This window comes from Charadrius vociferus, unplaced genomic scaffold (genome assembly GCF_000708025.1).
Source record: "Charadrius vociferus isolate BGI_N301 unplaced genomic scaffold, ASM70802v2 scaffold306, whole genome shotgun sequence".
NCBI lineage: Eukaryota > Metazoa > Chordata > Aves > Charadriiformes > Charadriidae > Charadrius > Charadrius vociferus.
This window is the reverse complement of record NW_009648963.1, coordinates 3,412,207-3,428,317: the sequence shown is the minus strand read 5'-3', so window position 1 is coordinate 3,428,317 and position 16,111 is coordinate 3,412,207. Positions and strand designations below refer to the sequence as shown.

Here is a 16,111-nt window from a genome sequence, read left to right as displayed (position 1 = left end):
GGAATGCCCCAGTGGTGTTGTCAACGAAGAAACCTTCAAAGAGATTTACTCTCAGTTCTTTCCACAGGGAGGTGAGTACTTGGCAGACATAATTGGTACCACAGTGTACAGTGAGTTATGTTTGTTAGTGTCTATGTCTGACAAAAGAGCTTCTTGTTCAAATTAATGAGATGGTTATCTCAAACTTTGTCTGAACTCATGGGGTGGGTACTTGATGGCTGGACACATTTTGAAGTATATATTTCTGAATCAAATGCAATGATAACTACCAGAAGTCAGTATCCTGTTATGATACCACCTGTGCATGCCTATCTCTGAAAACCAGGTTTCTCTGAGTAGATTATTTCCTTTCAAACTTTCTACTCAGTCTTCCCCACTCCCTTTCAGTCCACAAAACCTTTCACAGTACGAATGAAAACTGTAGGAGGCACTAAGAGTACCCCCTAATATCAATGGCAGAACTCCCTTGACTTCTGTGAGGTTTCTCTACTTCAATGAGGGCTTTTTTTGCTACCTTTACTTTCAATTAATTAATTTCCAGGGGTTTCATTAATTTCTTTATCTTCATTATCTTTTAATGTAATGAAGGTAACACAAAAATGTATAATAGTTTTTTTTGCCTTGAACCTTGGATTTTCTTGAAGTTTGAATTGTTTTCCTCTCTTTTCTGCCTCTTGCTTTTACTATTCAAACCTCCCTCTTCATATTCTCCAATAGCTCTTCAATGCTGTCTCTTCATCTTCTCCTACAGCTCTTGAGATTTGCATGTTTCCCTGGGACTGTTCATACCTCTTTCTTTTCACTTGTATTTTAAAAAAAGCACGTGTAATTGGTAGGAACAAAACATCTCCCAATTAGTTTTGTTTCAAATAAAGACCTAGAAGGTAAAGAGCAGCATTCAGTGTAGATTACTATCACAGAAATCCTTAACGAGTATGCACACTCAATAGGGAAGAACAAAAGGCTAAAAAAGTTGACCCGCCTACTGATTATTTCTGTATCTAAGCTTTTAAACCAGGGTAACAATTACAGTTTCAGATATTACATTTTTTAGTTACTCTGGCTAGTGCAAATAATTCTTTGCATGTGATTTACTACATCTTTACTACACTTAAAATAATAATATTTAAAAAAAAAAAGTATTTCCTATCGTTACACTTAAAATTGTTTATGGGCAAAGAGAAAGCTCACCTTTTATACAAGTAAAGCTAAAACCTAGTGAGAGAATAAATGTAATCTAAAAGCCTAATCTCTATTAGTTCCGACCTAATTGTTACAGAAAGGAAAGAATATTAATGTATAATAATAATAATTTCATATACACAATTCTTAGTTCCTACCCTTCTCCTGGTGCTAATGCTCTCGTCCTTCTACTGGTCCTCTGGGCCTTGAGGGCGGTGGCATCATTTGGGAGAGGAGGTGGGGACTGCAGTGGGCTGTCGGCATCTGGAGTCCTTCCCAGGAGGAATGGGATGTTCATGTTGGTGCTTTCCTCTTCCTCGCTCTGGGATTCACCTGGGGTCATTTCTACATATCTGCTAATGCATTTTTACGCCGTTCTTTTTCTCCATTGGTTTGCAGCTCCACATTACACCCGAATCTATTGCAAGTGGTACCTTTTACATGTGTTAGATATTATTTCTTTGATATCTTTCCTACCCTAAACCCAGTTTTGTCCAGGTCCACACCTGCGTTCCTTTAACTGACCCTGGGTGAGTTGCTTATAGCTGTGGAGTCTCCAATGCCAGCCTGTGCCCCATCCCGTCTCATCCCACACCTGCTCTCCTCTGCGCTGCATGCCGTCTTTCCGCTGCTCAAGGCCGCTGCAAACAAACGAGGCAAAAAGTTCTTCTCTCCAATGCATCATTATGTTAGAGGAGTACATATCTACTTCTACAGAGCATAACTGCTTGTTTCTGCTACCTGTATAAAGCTATAGCTGCACCACAGAAGTAAAAACAATCACCCTTAGAAACCTGATCAGTTGGAGAAACTGCTGTCACAGCTAAAGCGCGGGAAACAAAGCTGCGAGCTGAGGGAGCCTCCACCCTGGGGCAAACTCCCTATAAAACTTGGGCCTTCTTAGTAGCAATGGCAATATTGCATTCCAGGGGCACGGGGTTACACTATTCGCTGCAATTTCAACAACACCATTACTCTACCTGCAACAAGGGGGCTACACTATTCTGGAAAAAAATTGTGCTTTTTCTTCTTGCTTCTTTAGCTTAAAATTTTAACTTAAAATATGGTAAAATGTTAGATTTTTAACATGGTAGAAAAGTATAGAATCTAGATAATTCACTTGTCAGAACAGATGTTGTGTACTAGTAGCAGCATTTCCAGCTTTCTCAATAGAGCCATTTTAGAGATTTCAGTGAAGAGCACCAAGACGGGACCACCAGCAGCTGTCCCCTTCCCTCCCCATCCTCCATGGCCTCCATGCAACAGCGTGCGGCCTAAGCAGTGCATAAAGACAGCACAAACAAATGTGAAAGGCTTATGTAGTATTTCTCAGAATGTCAGGAAAAATATTCAGTGGAAACAGCGGAAGAGATGAATCACCCTGGAAGAGTAACAGCTCACATCAGTAATCCTTTCATTTCTGTAGGACCACTGAGACCTGAGATGTTTTGTGTAGGTTTTGTGCTGTTTTGTAGGTGCCTGTGTTGACTTATGCCATTTTCTGAGAGGTATGGGAGACAAAGTCTATTCTTTGTTCCTCACATTACCCAAGGTATCTTCAAAGCCCAATTAACTGTCTGTATTAGCATATCCCTGCTTGCTAACAACAGGGTGAGATAATCATATTTAAGTGTCCAGTTAAGACTTAAATCTTTGAATGTATTGCCAAAATACTGTGTGCAGCTGAGGCCTTTAAATTTCAGTTGTGCTTAAAAGATTGCTTTTAGGTATGTCTGAATATTAAAGAGGAAAAAAATAAGTTTTAAAGTTGTCCCCACATTAAAACACGTGTTGCACATGGAGATCTGTGTCCCAATTGTCTATGTAATGCAAAACCAGATACAACATGGTGTATCGTTATAACAGTTCATATCTGAGCAAACAGAATGAAGTTGTGTCAGATTTTAAGCTTCAGGGTGACTAAGCAATCACCAAAAAGTCATTTTCCAATGTCATCCAGCGAGTCACTTCATCAAGCGATTTTCAAGACTATTTAGGACAAGGGACAGGAGTAGAAAGAGGATAAGGGAGCCACAGTCAGAGTAACAAAGGAGATGACACAGATCTGCAGTAAAATCAATGTATTTTAAAAGGCAGAAGTAGCTTTGTAAAAAGCTTTCCATGCTGGAAAGGCACTCCAGTTAGTTCTTTTTAGAAATACAGGTGAATGAATAGGCCCCCTGTGTTCAGGCAGTGGATCGCCTGAAATATTACTTGGATTTGTTCTTCAGACGGGCAGCTTGTAGATGAGAATCCAGACACTGAATCATTATTACACTCCTCCTCAGTTATGAACAGAACAGATTATGTTCATGGTTTAATAAAGCATGCTCTCAGATGTATAATGACTACCATTTTTTGTCTCTGATTTTTCAAATGTTTTAATGGTGTATTTCAAAGGAATTCTGATCTAATATCTGTTCCTGTCTCAACTTGTCAAAATATCAATTTAGCCTAGTAGTTATGATATCCAATCGTTGAAAAGAAAATGTATTTTATCTAAAAAGTCAAGCTTTTGTCTAACATGATTAATGTTCAAGATTTAGGGGGGTGGAGCAGAGAGAAATCACATTAAGTAGCTCTAATTAAAAGACTAGTATACCTCATCCTGCCATGTTTGTTGAGGCAAAATTTCAGACCATAATTGCCTCAATAAGCAATCCTGAAAAACACCTCTGTTGTTTTTTGGTTTTGGTGTTTTGTTGTTTTTTTGTTGGTTTTTTTTTTTTTCAGAAGGGTTTACTAGAAATAAAACATTCTTTAACTAGAGATTTTGTTACCATATACCATCATACAAAAGGAGTAGTATATTGTATCATGTATGGGCAACAAACAACAAAACCCCTTTATGTGTTTTCTGTAAATCTACAGAAAATAATTAGGAATATTTCACATGTTTTTAAGAAATGAATGACCAGAGAATGGGAATTTAAAATTCAGTTTAAAGTAATTATACCTCTCTAATATGCTTTTTCCCTGAAGATGGTTTGCATAGTATATTCTGTTGTGCAACAGAAGTCTCAGTAGATTATAGAAGATATGACTATTAAAATCCTAAATATAAATTGAAGTACAAAAATTTACATTTCTCAATTAAAGTGGGAATTTATCTGCTAGGCTATGCTTAAGCAATTACACTGATGACTGGATACATGGATGAATGAACAAATGTCTCAATGGTGGGTTTTTTTTTTTCATTCTTGGAGTCAGGGTGGCATTTTAGGTGACTCAAGGCTATCACTTAGCTAAATTCAAAACAATATTTTGGGCTGTGACAAATAAACATATGAAAGGTAAAATAGTTTAGTGCCAAGAAATCAGAAAAAGGCACCACAGCACTGGAGGGTTTTCCATGGGTGGTTTTTTCCTGCAAAAAGGACATGGATTTCATAACACTTCTCACTTTATTAAAAGTTTGTGAGGTTAATGTTAATTAACCTAAAATTAGTGTAAATACATGAAATGGAAAGAGCAAAGCAATGAGTATTAAAAGTAAACAATACCTCAGCTTACATTAATTTGCATGGTTTTGAGGGAGGGAAAAGACTCTGAGGAAAGCTGACTTCCCATAACCCCAGCAGCTTGTACCTCACATCAACAGGGCAGTTGCTGGAGTTCTGTCTTCCCAATATATTACTCCTGGACCAGGTTGTGCCTCTCAGAAGGCATTCAGTGGAAATGGAAAGATGGATCTTTACAAAAACTTAGAGGCTTGTCAGATTTATATCCGTGCTGTTTTATGTTTCTAAAATGAGTCGATCTTCACTGGTCAGTAGGTTTGAAAAGTATACAAATAATTAGTGAAGGGATCACTTGTTTACGGTCATCTTTAAGAGTCTTATTGACCACTTCAGTTAGTCACAGCCAGTTTTTCCAAGGTTTTTAAACACCTAGTTCTTATACCGTGCTTTAAGGACCTGCTTCTCTGGACAGGATTTTCTCTCATCTGTGGGTGAGCATAAGACCTGAGTGCAGCTGCAGCTTTCTGAGAAGATCATCTTCAGTTTGGGTAACAGGCCTGTCTTCAGACTAAAAACAATACACCAGATGCACAGATGGTAGTGTCTGCTTCCCTCATTTAAAGTGAACAAATGAACATATTTTGTTTCTTTAAATACGAGATCTCATTTGACTGATAAAGTAGCGTTCCCATTAATGCAGGTTGTTTCAGAGTACAATAATGTGGCCTCTTTGCTATTCATTCAGGTATCAGTGATGAGTAGAAATGGTGATGAAAATTAATAAAGATATTCTAGAGTAGAATTTTAGATTTTCCATTCCTTACAGTGTAGCTACCCAAATACTTGCACTTATAATTTACCCCTTCTCCCCTGCCAAAAGAGAAGTTTGAGCTGAATTGAAAATTTAGTCTTGCTATCAAATTTTGGTATCAAAATATATCTTGGTATCAATTTTTTTCATGGAATGAAATTAAATAAGATGTGCTTACTATAAATTATTTTTACTGTTTTCAATTGTAGATTCCACAACTTATGCACATTTTCTGTTTAATGCATTTGACACTGATCACAATGGATCTGTAAGTTTTGAGGTAAGTGATGCTGTTACTTCTTTCTCTGCAATTGAATATTTTGCCTTTTCTTGTAATTAAGTCTTGTTTAGTGGCTTTATTATATGGCTCACATTATGAAAAATTTAGCTTATGTGACTCAAGTTTCAAGTATTTTCAATGTATTTATGAAAGTTATTATTATTTTACAATTGTACATCCTGAAATGGTAACTCAGACTGTGCTGCTATGTAATATTTTCATAAATCTGTAAATTTAAAAGGTAACCCAATTTATAAGCAAGTTACATTAAATAATCCTTATCTTCCTCCCTGGCTCTGCAAGGTGAGAAGGACTCTGAACTACAACTAATGTTACAGGGTTGACTCAGCCAAAACAGGATTGCTCACACGTTCTATTAATTTCCAGAAGGCGGCTCTACAAAAAAAAAGGCTTTAAAGCAAATGTATCTAAAAGCACAAGTGTTTGAAACTCATCCTACCTCCATTTAACTGCTCAGTCTGTTTTCAAAATTCTGCCTTTCTCTGCTAAGGCCAATGTGATCACCTGCAAAGGCTGGTATCATTGTGGTGGGTTGACCCTGGCTGGACACCAGGTGCCCACCAAAGCCGCTCTATCACTCCCCTCCTCAGCTGGACAGGGGAGAGGAAATATAATGAAAGGCTCATGGGTGGAGATAAGGACAGGGAGATTGCTCACGAGTTACCGTCATGGGCAAAACAGACTCAATTTGGGAAAAATTAATTTAGTTTATTGCCAATCAAATAAGAGTAGGGTGATGAGAAATAAAACCCAAATATTAAAACACCTTCCCCCCACCCATCCCTTCTTCCCAGGCTCCACTTCACTCCCACGTTTCTCTACTTCCTCCTCCTAAGTAGCGCAGGGGGATGGGGAATGGGTGTTTTGGTTAGTTCATCGCAGGTTGTCTCTGACGCTCTGTCCTCCTCAGGGGGAGGACTCCTCATACTCACACTGCTTCAGTGTGGAGACCATCCCACAGGAGACAGTTTTCCGCAGACTTCTCAAAGTGAGTCCTTCCCACAGGCTGCACTTCTTCACAAACTGCTCCAGCATGGGTCCCTTCCACAGGGTGCAGTCCTTCAGGAAGAGACTGCTCCAGTGTGGGTCCCCCATGGGGTCATAAGTCCTGCCAGCAAACCTGCTCTAGTGTGGGCTCCTCTCTCTATGGGTCCATTGGTCCTGCAAGGAGCCTTCTCCAGCGCGGGCTTCCTGTGGTCTCACAGCCTCCTTCAGGCACCCACCTGCTCTGGTGTGTGGTCCTCCGTGGGCTGCAGGTGGATATCTGCTCCACGGAGGATGTCCATGGGCTGCAGGGGGACAGCATGCCTCACCATGGTCTTCACCATGGGCTGCAGGGGAATCTCTGCTCCAGCACCTGGAGCACCTCCTCACTCACCATCTGTCTTCACTGACCTCGGTGTCTGCAGAGTTGTTGCTCTCACATATTCTTATTCATCTTTCAGGCTGCAGTCATGCAGGTTTTTTCCCCCCCTTTCTTAAATATGTTATCCCAGAGATGCTACCACCATCACCGATGGGCTCGGCCTTGGCCAGTGGCGTGTTTGTCTTGGAGACATCTGCCATTGTCTCTAGCAGACATAAGGGAAGCCTCTAGCAGCTTCTTACAGAAGCCAGCCCTGCAACCCCCTGCTACCAAAACCTTGACACACAAACCCAATACGATCATCAATGCAATAACATGGTGAAAAGGGCAACTCACTGCAATAGTTTAGATGAAAGCAGGGTGTACAAAATACTGTGAAGGAGCCATTATTTTAAACTATAGAATTAAAAAAAAAAAAAAATCTCAGTTCATTTGCTAAAGGATATTTTTGCTTTGTCATGTTTTGCTTTGTTTTGTTTTGTTTATAGTAGACAAATTATATCCTTACAACTTGAGATTGGATTGTGACAAATACACCCACTTTAAATTTATTTAAATGTCCTATATGTGCTTTTATGATTTACTTGAGTGAATGATATTGTGAGGTCTGACAGAAATTTTTTTGAAAGCATTTTCATTGCTTTATTATTGATGTAATATGGAAAGAGAAGCCTCGCCAAGCAGGTGCACTGTGATCAGAAATCTATACCTCAACTGGGACTATAACCAGATCATTTTGTGGAGGATTATTTTGATTTATTTAAAAAAAACATGAACCCTGTCTGCCTTTTTCTGAGCAGCTGAAATCAATGGGTTCCATGTGAAACTAGAAGTGGGAACGGAGGCTTTATTCACATCTGCTGTACATAGGCTAGTTCTACAAGGAATTCTTCTGGTCAAGTCAGCAATACCAGAGACAATGAAGGAAAACATTTTTAACATCGTTATTTAAGAAGTATTTCTGCTGCTCTCTTTAAGAATAATGAGAATTAATGAAGCTTTTTTATCTTTCCTGGACAATTTGTTGATATTTGTATATCAGGCAGAAAGCCTTAAGAAACGCAGTAGATGTGAAGCCGTTTTTAAGGGATTTGAATATCTCAAAGTGCAAGTCTGTATACAAAAATAGGCTTTGGAATAAAATAAATCAGGTAAATAAAAGAAACGGTGTTTTTGTCTTTGCCAAAACAGACATTTCCAGCTTACTTTTGTTCAATATCGACACAGAGTGATCCAGACTTTGATATTATTTGCACTAATTGTGAATCCAGCATAACTCTACAGCTGTCAAAAGACTTTTCTGTGTCCCTGTACCATGTAGCAGCATACTTACAAACTGTATGATAGCTGCTCTGTAAGCATTCTCCGTATGTTAAAAAATGTTTAGGGTTTTTTCTAATCATATGAAAGTAGCCACAAAATGTGAAAGCAGATGTTTTGAAATGTGAAAAATACAATAATGTCATTTTTTTCCTGCTCCTTTTTGTCGTAGGTGCAACTGTGCCATATTCTTTCTGTACTAATCCGTACTATAGTTTTCTAATTTCCATTAGTGAAAAAAAAAAAACAAAACACACCCACAAAATATGGAGAAAAAGCAGGTGATTTAAAAATCTGGAGAATAAATAATCATTCATCCCAATTTACTTTCTATATAAAAATGTAGGAGTATATGAAGTTTAACGTAATGACCTTTGATAAAACACTCCAGCTCTCTTCTATGTAAAAAGGATAGAAAAATCTGAAATGGTACTAAAAGAATGTAGGTAAGAATGATATTTTTTGTGTTGCACTCTCCTTTTTCTAATGAAGCAGCGGTAGATGGAGTTGTGGGGGAGAAGAAAGAGACAATTTGTTCTAGCTTTTTGCTCCTTTTTCCTCAAATTTTCAACCATCAGCAGTAAGTGTTGGCCTTTAGCACAACTTAAACACGCACCTTCATTGGATGAGATTGCTTGCTGAGATTGCTATGTCCTGAGAGTTTTGTCACCTCTAAATCTGTATACTCTCTGATAGGAGTCAGGCTCTCCAACCGAAGCATTTTATGTAGCATAAAACCAAACTCATTAAGCTAGCTGCTTGAACCTATCTCTCCTTATCTCATGATTGTATCAATTTGGAGACTAACTTTTCATTAGTTATGCCAACTAGTTTGCTTTTCGCTTTAACGTGAGGGACAGTTTCAGAAAACCCAGTGACCCAGCTATTGAAGGGCTCTTTTGGCATATTAGTGAACTGAAGTTCTTGTTTCCGTCAGAGACAGATGTGAAATCAAGGTTTCCACTTGCTGCATGAATACTGTAACTGAACCAAAATGAAGATCTGGGCTTAAATGCTATTTATAGAGTCAGGAAAATTGAGGTTAATTAACCTCAGACATATAGTCAAAGGTAAAGCACGTTGCATCCACATGCAAATATTCAAATCATTATCCTTAGTTTGTTGTAGATGCAGATTAAGGCTATTCTAAATGTGATCTTGATGAGAGGAAAATCACTCAGTAATCCCACTAATTCTCAGTGCCTTAAAGTACAGAGCCGTGCCCAAATGCAATGCAGATGTTTAAAGATTTTTGTCATTTTTAGTCAAAACCAAACTTGTATTTGTTTCTCAAAAAAAAAAAAAGTTAATAATTCTTAGCAAAGTTGTTGGTGATTTTCTGATTGCTTTATTCCTCAATTGTTGCATTAATTAATAAATGAACTAACATGTTAACTTAGTTCTGTAGGAGAGTCCAGCTCTTAAGATCAAACAAAACTTTGGTATTTCACTAATAATAGTGATGAACAGTCATTGTCTCCAAGGCAGTAATATGAGAGTAGCAGTTTAATGAATGTACCCAAATGTGATTCTCTGTTCAACACAAAAAGTCTTGTTCGTGTCATGTAGGAAATGAACTAAGTTTTCTCAGTACAGTGGTGATCTCATAAGCATTTTAATACCAGCAGGTGTGAAATAGCTGCAAAGAACTATATTTCCACTTAACAGCAGCTCTTCCTCGGTGATCTTTGTTCTACACGCGCCAGGACTCCGCCACTTCTGTGGCTAACATTCATGGCTTGATTCCTTTCCAAAATCCTAAGGGCTAAATCGGAAAAATGGATTTAGGTGCCTGCCTACCTACTTCTTCTGGCCTTGAACAAGACATAAAGGAACACATGATCAGGTGGAATAATTTTAAGCTTTCCCACGGATTTGAGACAGCACACTATTAAGCTTGTTAATTAATTCATTAATGAACTAGTTCACCCCAAAGAATTACTGAGGGATAAAGCAATCAGAAGTCATCAACAACCTTTCTAAGAGATAATTGATCACTGCTGGAAAAAAAAAAAATCAAATATGAGTTAATCCCAGATCACAACCAGAGGCTCCGTACAGCTGTAGCACAGAACTGAGACGTTAAGCAGGCTGTGATACTAAGCACCGAGAATCGCCTGCACAGGGTCAACGATGCTCTGTTTTGCAGCCCTTCAGTGAGACATCTCCCTTTTTTTGCAGAATCAAAGTTAGGCACTGGAGAGTTTGTCATTTAATGGAGGTCTTCACAGGTATTAGCACACTCAGCAAGAAGAGAGAAAGTTAGAAATAGGAAGCTGTGGAAAGGAGTAAAGGCAAGTACCAATGCACGGGCTCCTGTGCTTCTAACATCGTTGTCACAGACTGAAGAGAGACCTGACCTAGAGTTGTGTCTGAGTCCAGACCTCCTCCAGCATGTTAGGCATCTTTGTGACCATAGATCAGATGCAGCCCTCCTCATCAGGTGCTCAGCTGAGCAGAACAGTCCCTATCAGGGAACAGTGTTTGCCTCCTCAGGGGATGTAAGTGTCCCAAGCAGCACTGTGAATCTTGCTTCAAAAGTAAGTAGACTTTAAAAGTAGAATCCCTCTGCCCACATAAATCGGATGTCCAAACCAGGAAGGAAAACACATCTGGGTATTCCAATACCATAATGAGGACTTGGGTCCATGCTCCGTGCTAAATGGTGTGCCTCATTCATGCGTCACTGAGTTGTTGGTAACAAGCATATAGACAGATTCTCTCTGAGCTTAGCTGCTACCCAAAGTACTGATGCTTTACTACAGCATTCTGCACCGGTTTACTAGTTTAACAGCTAGCAGAGCTATACTGCTCCGGACACGCACATTGCCTTCCACCATGCAGAGCCCTTTTCTCTTTGAGGATCTAGCCCAAAACACCCCATTTAGCCTACGTCCATTGAATCAGATTTTCCTGTTCTCCGTGATTTTGGAAATCGCAGCCCAGAAGGCCAACCGTATCCTGGGCTGCATCAAAAGAAGCATGGCCAGCAGGTCAAGGGAGGTGATTCTGCCCCTCTACTCCACTCTAGTGAGACCCCACCTGGAGTACTGCATCCAGCTCTGGAGTCCTCAATATAAGAAAGACATGGACCTGCTGGACCGTGTCCAGAGGAGAGCCACAAGGATGATCCGAGGGCTGGAGCACCTCTCCTATGAGGAGAGGCTGAGAGAGCTGAGGCTGGTCAGCCTGGAGAAGAGAAGGCTCCGGGGAGGTCTTATTGCGGCCTTCCAGTACCTAAAGGGGGCCTACAGGAGAGCTGGGGAAGGACTTTTTACTAGGGCATGTAGTGACAGGATGAGGGGGAATGGCTTTAATCTGGTAGAGGGCAGTTTTAGATTAAACATTCGGAAGAAGTTTTTCACCTTAAGGGTGGTAAGGCACTGGAACAGGTTCCCTAGAGAGGTTGTTGAGGCCCCATCCCTGGAGGTGTTCAAGGCCAGGCTGGACGTGGCCTTGGGCAACCTGGTCTAGTGGGAGGGGTCCCTGCCTATGGCAGGGGGGTTAGAACTCGATGATCTTCAAGGTCCTTTCCAACCTAAATCATTCTATGATTCTATGATTTTATTGCTGTATTCTTCAATTGTACAAAAGTGAGTATGTAGAAAAGATAGCCCGTACTAACTGGTTCTTATTCAGCTCATCACCACTTTCTTTTATGACAAGTCCTTTCTGTTGTTCCTGAGATGGACTCCTGTACAACACTCAGACAAAGGCAATGTACCTGAACTACATATGATTCCCAAAAGTGTTAATGCAATATGGAAGATGACCCGCTCTTGCAAAGTTTAGAGCACACATCTGGAAGGTTTTGAGTTGTCTCAGCTTTTATAAGGACATTCAGTCCTATGCAAAACAGCATAAAGTCAAGGGGTTTTTTATGTGTGTTTTTTACCATCGATGATGGAAGGGCAGCTTTGCAAATGGGGATATGAATGATGCCAGGGAGCCAGCTAACATATGGGTAGTGCATCAAAGGAAGAAAGAGAAATAATCAGGACAAGAAAAATAGATATGGTTTTGATAGAAAAAAAATGCAAAAATATTGCTGGTGGCAATTAAAAATAAATTCAGAGTCCTGAAATATAAAACCCTAAGAAAATAAAAGTGTTGGAGACCTTTGCAAAGGACTTCAGGAAAGGCCACATCAAGAATGTAAAACAGTGCAGAAAAGATGTGAAGAAATGGTACTGAATTAAAAAGGTTAATTGCTAATGCTGTAACGTGATCAAATCTGTTCTGAATTTCTCAAACATTTTAATACTTAATAGTACATTGTTAAAGAGCTGTTTGGAGATATAACCCTGTGACCCTCAATTAGTCATCAAGATGTACACAAGTTGAGCAAAACTCTTTCAAGATTCATGTATCCATTTACCCCAAAGGGCACATATACCAATAAGACAGAAATTTATGACAGACTAAGAAAACCCAGAGCATACCACTTGAATTGTTAAAAAGACTGAAGCTGTCAAAAGAGACTCCTATGAGTTGTGATATCTGTGTATGCTTCTGTATTGGGTATACTTATTTCACTGTGTGGTATATCAGACCTTTATGTCTAACCTCAGTGCAGTCTTTTCCATTGTTCCTTTTTTAGGGAAATGCATAAACTTTGCCAGTGTTGATAAGAATTTTTTCAGCTTGTATAGTCTTTATTTAACGTTACTCTAAGACTTCCTGTATGTCTTTGCCAATGACAGAGAAGTGCACATTTAAGTATAAGCTCTTGCCATATTTTGCTTAACCTATTATGGTGATGATTTCACAGATTTATGAGTTTACAAGTTTATCAAATAGAAAAAGGTGGTTGAGACAGTTAATAAAAAAAAAAAAAAGCAATTGTTTAAAAAAGAAGTTAACATGCTAAGAAATACAGAGGACAGGTAGCAGTCAAAATTTTCTCCAATCTGGAGATGCTCACTAAATGTAGATGAGGTTTGTGCTGTCAACAGAGTATTAACTATGAAACAAAAATCTATAACCAAACATTATGTGTAAATAATCTCAAAGGTCTTCTGCTTTATTTCTGTGGAATAGCTTTACAGCAATAGAGCACTAGCAGGTCACAAAACCATTACAGTGGCACACAGACACATAATAAATATTATTCCCTATGATATTTCAATAAAAGTTTAAGCATTGAGGTGTACTATTGCATACATGAACTTTCAAAAGTTGACTACACAGATTGATCTAAGACGTCTGGGAACCACATATTCCACTTCCAACAACGTATAGATTTAACAAGAATTTAATGTTCCTTAGTAAATACTTCTCCCAAAATTGGTCTCCTGTGTTTAGATTAATCTAACTCCCACTTAAGAGTCTTTTTGGACCATTAAACCATGGGGATTGCTTTTCCCTGATATCAAGTTCAACAGCAACTGCTTATGTGAGGCTTATTTTATAGAAAATTGCTCTATTTACTTATTAATTGTGAGTGTAGCATACAGTGCCTAGATTTTAAATCATTTAAAAAAACAGCAATCCTTAACACTTACTGTGAAGCAAAAGAAATAGAAACAAAACATCTTTCAAGACTTACATGCTCCTGGCAAATGCATTATTCTGGATTTCTGAACGTTTGTGAAAAACTTCTTCATTCCAAACTGACCGAGACCTTTTGTCTATTTAGGATTTTGTTATGGGTCTCTCAATTTTACTCCGAGGGACAGTACAAGAGAAACTGAACTGGGCTTTCAATTTGTATGATATAAATAAGGATGGATATATCACTAAAGAGGTAAGGTCCACTTTTTACACTAATCACTGAAACTAAAGATTGTATATGTAAGTCCTGCTTTCAAAGAAGAATGGCTTCATCCTTAAATCAGACGTGTTAACAAATAAACATGTAACATATTATGAAACCAGACATGCTAAAAAATAATCTTCTCATTTTAAAGGTATACCTAAGAACTGAAAAAGAAAAATCATCACAGAAATTGTAAAAGGTCAGAATTCTCCAGGCACCAAAAAGTTTGGCTTCAACTTATGCCTATGTATTGGCACATACAGTCACTAGAATAAAGTAGCTTGGTAGGATATTTGGACAAAAAAGAATTAAGTAAGTGGGCCACAAAAAATAAATCTACTTCTAAAAATTTTTACTTGAAACAGAATTTATAGAAAAAGATTCTTACATTTTTCACTGTGCAAAGATTTAAACACACACATAAATTGCAGTGGGACCAAATGAGTGCCTTCACAAAAATAAATGATTTTTCAAAATTGGGTCTTTTTGCACTTATAATTTTACACTTTTAGAAAAACACTTCATGATTATTTTAAAAAGGTAATCTATAGAATAATTTCTCAGCATACTGGCAGATGACTTTTTTTGACAATTATTCTTAGAGTTTTCACAAGGCACTCTATTAACAAAATTCAAAGCCTTTGATATAAAAGGAGAAGTCTTTGCATATGTGCAGGTGTGTGCATAGGTGTTTCTATTTTCTCTAGAGAAAACTCAATTGTAAGAAGTTGGTGTGTTTTGACCATCACTTACTGTTACAGAACTTCTTTTCCCATTTAGTTTTATTCACAAGACCTAAGGAGGTTCTTCCCACAATTCATGAACTTACACATATTCTAAATCATTTAAAATCAAAATCATACATATACACCTATTTAACAAGTTTATCTATGAAAACTGAACTAACATGCTAGAATTTCTAGGAACGTAGTAATTCTTTCTTGAAGCAGTTCAGTCATAAAATAACAGGCACAATCTCAAAATTTTATTCTAATATGTAAATCCTAAAATGTAAATCCTAAAAATCATTTATGTATCCCGAGTCAAAGCAGTGTCTATAATGCACCTCATAGATATATACATAGATATTTTTTTTTCTCTTCAGGAAATGCTTGATATCATGAAAGCAATATATGATATGATGGGGAAATGCACCTATCCTGTTCTCAAGGAGGATGCGCCTAGACAACATGTGGAAACTTTTTTCCAGGTGGGTCAGGTAACATAGGGAGCCAAAAAACCTGCTCTGATAGCAGGTAAGGATAGATTTTCATTGTTGTACCAGTTTTGCATATCCTACCAATTTTGTAATCCTTATTCTCTCTCTGGTTCCATCCCAAGTTTCTCAGATCTACTCATTACACCTCGCTTTTTCAACAATAAACTCCTTAAGCTTATTCTAGTATATCACTTACTACATCTTTAAAGCATGTTGGCCTGGTTATTCATAGGCTGACACATAACTGAAATGAAAAATAAAAAGGACTTGTTTTACACAGTGTTAGGATAAACATACATTCTTATTCTTTCTGAACAGAAAATGGACAAAAACAAAGATGGAGTAGTTACCATAGACGAATTCATCGAGAGCTGCCAGAAAGTAAGTACCCAGTGATTAAGTACTGAACCTGTATCTGTTGGCTAATGCTGTCCTACTGCTACACAGATTTCTGGAGTGACAGTGATGGTAATCCTAATACCAGGGACAGTATTTTCCCAAGGTAGAGTATGTATATACACCCTTACACAAAACCACTAAACAATGTAAATAAATTTGTCACCTGAATCTGTAAAAGAGAAGTTATCTACAAGCTGTCATTGCTTATTAGACAACTGTGTCTGCATCCCCTCTCTCTTTAAGAGTGGTTTTTTTTCACTTGGCAGCAAACATTTCTTCACATTCAGCTGCATA

The 16,111-nt window shown here is 38.2% G+C and overlaps 1 protein-coding gene across 7 annotated transcripts in view; it reads left to right on the top strand.

Annotated features, from left to right (window-relative positions):
- The window catches only part of KCNIP4 (Kv channel interacting protein 4), a 345,478-nt gene that overhangs the window by 322,702 nt on the left and 6,665 nt on the right, over positions 1 to 16,111 (top strand). For 5 of the 7 annotated variants that reach the window (XM_009887639.1, XM_009887638.1, XM_009887637.1 and 2 more), the window contains 5 exons: positions 2 to 71; positions 5,664 to 5,734; positions 14,080 to 14,187; positions 15,305 to 15,409; positions 15,737 to 15,799. In XM_009887639.1, the coding sequence (XP_009885941.1) occupies positions 2 to 71; positions 5,664 to 5,734; positions 14,080 to 14,187; positions 15,305 to 15,409; positions 15,737 to 15,799 (417 nt within the window). Of the gene's footprint in view, positions 72 to 2,768; positions 2,794 to 5,622; positions 5,735 to 14,079; positions 14,188 to 15,304; positions 15,410 to 15,736; positions 15,800 to 16,111 lie in introns of all 7 variants that reach the window. The other 2 variants (XM_009887643.1, XM_009887644.1) reach the window with 2 other exon arrangements.